The sequence below is a fragment of the Phyllostomus discolor genome, chromosome 4 (assembly GCF_004126475.2).
Source record: "Phyllostomus discolor isolate MPI-MPIP mPhyDis1 chromosome 4, mPhyDis1.pri.v3, whole genome shotgun sequence".
In the NCBI taxonomy this organism is placed as follows: Eukaryota; Metazoa; Chordata; class Mammalia; order Chiroptera; family Phyllostomidae; genus Phyllostomus; species Phyllostomus discolor.
Genome location: NC_040906.2, coordinates 136,844,476 through 136,850,798, shown reverse-complemented (window position 1 = coordinate 136,850,798; position 6,323 = coordinate 136,844,476). Strand labels below are relative to the sequence as shown.

Below are 6,323 nucleotides of genomic sequence, written 5' to 3'. Positions count from 1 at the left end.
TTTCTGTTTTAGAATTTAAAATTAAATATTTGTTATAGAAAAACTAAAGTTTTTGTCTTATGTTGAATCAGTATTTATCACGCACCACTGTTCTTTTTATGAACTTATTAGTTGATGGATTACTTGTCCCAAGCAAAGACAATATCATATCCATCTTCAAGTCCTTAAAAGCTAACAAACTGCTGACACATAATGAGCATTTAACAAATGTTGGCCTTAACTAATGAAATCTAAGACACCTCAATTGAATTTTTTCAAGAGGATATTAATCCTTTTGATTACACATGATAATGGATAATACACAAGCTTCACTCTCATCTAAGATTTTATCTGGTGCTATAACTTAATTTAGATATATTACACAGGATGCGCCAATAATCATTAATAACCAAATAAACTCCATGACTCTGCTTGAGTGATCCTTTTAATGGTGAACTGCAGGTCACAACATGGCAGCTGTCAATTCTACTACACCAAGTTATCTGAGGTGACTGGCTTCTGTGCCCAAGCAGGTTGTAAATAAATTTCAGATGGAACCTGGCATCACCCTGAAGGAATTCTAACTTCACACTGTTGGGGTAATTTACCAAGATGGCTTCGGGGTAGACTGACTTTACACAGCACATTTTAAAAAGACACATTTATTCAGCATCCTGTTTAGACTATTACATTTAGCAATCAACAACATGGGTGCAAAACAAAACTACATTAAAACCGGTTGTTGGAATGCTGTCTAAAACATGTCTTCTTTATAGCAGCTAGGCCCTGCCACTGTGCTTGGCTGAGTGCACAACTCTGTTGTAACCCGTAGCTTTCCTGTCACTCATCTGGCTCTCCTCTGCTGCTATGCTTTGTTAAAACCTTCTGCCACTGCCATAGCTACTGCTGCTGCTGGAACCACCGTAGCCAGCTTGGTTTTGTGGTTTAGCAAGGTACTGTCCTCCACCACCACAGGGGCCAGCGCTTCTGCCTCCAAAGTTTTCTCCTTTCATGAATCCAAAATTTGAAAATTGATTGTAATTGCCAAAATCATTGTAGCTTCTAGTTCACCTCCCAAATTGCTTCTACTACCATCGCCAAAGCCACCTCCTCCTTTGTTATGGCCATTATAGGTGCCACTCCCACCAGGCCACTGCTCTGTCTCCATAAGCCTAGCTACCACTTCCATAGCCTCTGCTTCCTCCAGAGTAACCAGGGCTGCCTTCTCCGAAACTACCATCATTACCAAGTCCATTATACTCATCCCCACTGCTGCCATATCCACCACCACCACAGCTGCCACCAAAGCCACCTCGACCACTGAAGTTTCCTCTATGACCAAAGCTGTCTTTCCCGCCAAAACCACCTCCACAACCTCCTCCAAAGTTTCCAGAACCGCTTGGACCTTTTTGGCTGGATGAAGCACTAGCCATCTCTTGCTTAGATATGTCTTTCCTTACTTCACAGTTGTGGCCACTTACAGTATGGTATTTCTGAGTGACAATCTTGTCTGCAGAGGCATGATCATCAAAGGTTACAAAAGCAAATCTCTTTTTGCCACTGCCTTGGTCATTTGTGATTTCAATCGCTTCAATTTTCTCATACTGTTCAAAATAATCTCTTAGGTGATGTTTGTCAGTGTCTTCTTTAATACCACTGACAAATCTCTTTGTCACAGTTAAGTGGGAACAAGGTCTTTGGGAATCTTCTCTTGAGATGGCCCTCTTTTGTTCCACAACTCTTCCATCCACATCCTGTGGCCTTGCATTCATGGCTGTAGCCATCTCCTCCACAGTGGCATACGTGACAAACCCAGGGCCTCTGGAGACCTTGCTGTTTGGATCTTTCATTACCATTCAGTTCCTGAGCATTCCCGTTGGCTCAGAATGACTCCTCAGACTCTCATTAGTTGCTGTGAAGCTCAAACCTCCAATAAAGAGCTTCCACTGCTGTTTGGGCTCTTTGCAAGACTCTGACTTAGACATGACAACTTTAAGGATGCTTACTTGGAAGCAAAGTCCATTGAATTCTTTAAAACCCTGTAATTTTAAATTAATTGCATAATAAACACCTCTCTACTCCAAGTAGATCTGCAAATGAATGGAAGTCCAGCTGGTTGCATAGAACGAAGGGCTCTTATGGATGCAATATGAGGACTCTGTGCTACTATTATTTCTCCAGTAAATTTTCTTTTCCATAAGATCCCTTATTTTTCAAGGGAGTATTATTTTTACTCCTTTTCTGATTATTTACAAAGCCAAAGGTCTAATCCTGGTATTATATTTCCTCCTTCTTTTACAAAACATTATAATAGAGGTATATTTTCCTTTTATAGCCCATTTAAAAAATTCATTCATCAAAATATGATCCATAAATTACAATAACAAAAGTTTTGCAACTGGACATCCTGCATCTTGGACATTTTTCAAAGCACCTGCAAAATATGTGAAATTAGCATCATCCCATACTTACAAGATGTGTAATTCCCTAGTCTTTCTTCCTTTTATAAAAAGAAGTCATATAATTGCCTTAAAAAATTCCTTGACCTAAGAAATATCCATTTAACTCATAGTTGTTATACCCCAAACTCTCTTGGAGAGCTATTTCCCCTCAGGAAGCCCTAGAGCAACCTGTATTCCTGAGACCAAGGCTATTTTGCACCCAAATATTTGAGAGTGGCTTAGCCATCCCAACTCTACAAGAACCCAATACTAACCCTTCATTTCTGTAACCAATTTATCCAGGCCCCAGTGACCACCCTTTGTCTTGTCCAACTTTAATGATGAAATTAGGGTAAACCTAGGGTTTACATAAACTTTACATCTCTTCAAAGAAGGCCACACAAATTCTCATAGTAATAAAGCAAGAGACAAAGCACCCTGGAAGGGCAGCCTGCTCTACCTCCTGTTGATGATCTAGACCTACCTATTGAAAGGCTACCAGCTACAAAGGCCTCCAGAATATAAGAGCTCAACCCTAGGCCCACTAAAGTGACTTGCCAGGGTTGATAGAAACATTGGAAAAAATAGCAACCAGGAGTAACTTCATTCCCTGAAAAGTTTATTTTATAAGAAATATATACTCTGCTCTCCCATGTAACAGACATAGTTTTTACATTTAATTTTGAGCAAATTAAACTTCATAGTATGATATATTTCTGAGAATGAGAGGACAATGAAGTTGATTGTCTCAGGGAAGTATCAAGTCTGTATTTCAGATTTAGGTATCAGTTTTCAAACTATCTTTTTGTTGTTTCCAGTTTTTTTTTTTTAATTTCTTCTTCCTCATGCTATGCAATTATCTTGGTTAAATCCTGGGGCCAAAAACCTCCCATGTTATGTTTTTTATCAGTTGCAGTGGATGCTGTTTTGATCTTTCCAGCTTATTACAACCTGACAGTGTTCATTTCTTCCATTAAAGCTCCCATATTTCTCTTTAAATGTAAGCAGATTTTGAACCTCATTTGAAAACATTTTAAAACACAGTTGTACAGGTTTTTATTGATCGTGATAAAGACACCACATGCCACAGTAAACGCAAGGTTTAACTCTAAATACTTTCAAGGGTAGATACTGAATTAAGCCATGCTTTATTAGACAGACTTCTGTCAAATATCACAATTTTATGGGTAGAAAGAATTAACATCTCTTAAAGAAAATTATTTTGCAGAATTGGAATTGTTAAATACATAATTATAAATAGCACCTACAGTGTTTCATATATTAAAAGAAAAAAGTTTCATACCCAAAATCAAAAAAGAATATAACATAGATTCTCCCCCTCAGTTTTTGTTTCTGTGTCTGTGTTCATTCACCAAAACCTTAATAATTTAAAAGTGATATTTGCATGAAGTCATTGCATAGTTATCTTTAGAGAAAATCAAAACATAGACTTTGAATGCAAAGAAAAGAAAATAAAGACACAAAACAGAAAGAATCAAATCAACACATAAGAAACAATAAACAGCTGGCAATCATTGCCCTTGACAAACTGGTTCCCAAAAGGGATACTATAATGTTTATGTGCCAGTCAACAATTTTTTATTCTGAAATTTGCTATACTTCTTATATTTGTGTTGGTTCTAATGATTACCAGAAAGTGTCTCAATTATAAGTATTATTGCATGGCATAGTACAACCAATTCATAATCATGTAACATATTCATATATTCTTTCTTATGGACTGGATGCTGAACATACAACCAAAGGCAAAATAAACCATTATCTCTGTCCTCATGGATTTTTAGTCTAGAGGTGCAATTAAACATTAATCTCGTAAGTATATCATTGCAACTGTGCTTAAGTGCCACAAGGCAAAGGTCCAGGGTGTTATAAAAGTGGGCACCCAGAGGGGCTTGATCTGAAGGGAGAGGGTGAACAAAAACCGCTTGTCTTCTGCGTTTCCTGGGAAACGGTGCAGAGGAATGCAAATACGGTCCTAGTGGCTTGTTTTGTTTTGTTTTGTTTTTTTCTTAAAGGTCTGATATCCTGGGAAATTGAATTTGCTCAGTTTAGTGTTATATTTTGCTGTCTGCCCCCTCCTGAAAGAAAATGATTTTAAAAATCAAAGTATTCTCTTGACCTTTATGTAAAGTTAAGCCTTTAAGTAGAGGATCATGGTATAGAATGGTATAGATAAGATCTCTTTCTTGACACTCTTCTTCAATTCTATACCTAGTTTATATTTTTAAATGACTACCACAATATAAAACAGTATTAAACATAATGTAAAAAGAGGATGCTATAAAATTGCCTCTTGTTTTGTATAGTAAAATATCTATTATGATAAATAATCTTGGTTTTAACAGAGCATCAAAGAGAGGCATAACTCCTGTATAACTGAAACTAATACAAAATAATATTGAATGTAAATTGTACTTAAAAAAACAACCAAAAAGAGAGGCATAAGCCATATATAGAATAGATTTACATATTGCAAAACCAGCATTAATAATGTCAACCATCAAAAGAATGGCATCCTTTTTGTCATAGATCTATTTGCCAAAGTACAAGTGCTTAAATATCCAAAGTTTTCTAATTCTGCTCAACACTATTTAGATGTTTAAAAAATAAACTTAATTGTGAAAATATATAAGATAAATTCACCCTGAAATCTTCTGCCTTTGTGTGGATTTGAAAGTTTAAATATTTTAGAAATCTAAGATGAATAAGATGTGCTTAACTTCCTTCCTATGTCTTAACCATTGTGTAGATTGCTAGGCTACTTGAGGAGTCAGTACATAGCTACATGTACCTTTAGAGAAGCATTGTTTTTGCCTGTATGGTCTGAATGGCGTAGTCTTGAGGAAATGTCAGCATCTTCTTACCTACCCCACTAGTCCTGTTCCTCTCCCCTTTTTTGTTTCAGGGTGTTTGCCAACTTGCACATCTTCCCATTTTTCTATAATGAACTCTGAGAGTGTGGATCTGCCTTCCAGGTAAGACAGGTATAATTTGTCTTAATTTCTGAATATCAAAATAAGGGACTAGAGCTTATTTCCTGTATTAAAAGTAGCAAAGCAAGAATATAGAAAAATTGGGAAACTTTTGATAATATGGCAAACTATGCTAATACCCCAAAATTCTGGATAAAATAATATTAGTGAATGAAATCAAAGAACTAAATAAATGGCATGATAGCCATGTTCATGAATGGGAAGACTCAATATTGTCAAAATATCAATTCTTCCTACCTTGATTTGTAGAGTCAACGCAACCCTAATTAAAATCCCAGAAACTTACATTATGAATATCAACAAACTGATTTTAAAGCTTCTATAGAGAGGCAAAATACCCAGAACAGCAAACACAATATTGAGAGTAGAACAAACTTGAAGGACTATGCTACCCAATATCAAGACTTACTACAAAGCTACAGTTATCAAGAAAGTGTGGTGTTGGTGAAAGAACAGACAAATAGAACAATGGAACAGAATAAGGACACAAGCATAGGCCCCTGTAGATACAGTCAACTAATCTTTGACAAAGGAACTAGGGCCATAGAGTGGAACAAAATAGTCTGTTCAACAAACGATGTTAGAGTAACAGGACATCCACATACAAAAACAAAAAATGAACCTTGGCACAGACTTTACACCCTTCACAAAAATTAACTCACAATGGATCATACACCTAACTCTAAAATGCATGACTGTAAAACTCCTAGAAGATAACATAGCAGAAAACCTAGATCACCTTGGGTATGGTGATACCTTTTCAAATACAACAGTAATGACATGATCCATGAAAGAAACAATTAATTAGCTGGATTTATATTACAATTAAAAATTATTGCTCTGCAAATCATACTTTCAAGAGAATAAAAAGACAAGCCATAGCATAGGA

The 6,323-nt window shown here is 36.3% G+C and overlaps 1 protein-coding gene across 1 annotated transcript; it reads right to left on the bottom strand.

Annotated features, from left to right (window-relative positions):
* Nucleotides 1–854: 854 nt before the first annotated feature.
* Nucleotides 855–1,964, bottom strand: LOC114495329 (heterogeneous nuclear ribonucleoprotein A1-like). The gene is given in 2 exon segments (XM_028510583.1): nt 855–1,040; nt 1,197–1,964. Coding segments are annotated over 2 exon segments (954 nt in total).
* Between the last annotated feature and the right edge of the window lie 4,359 nt (nt 1,965–6,323).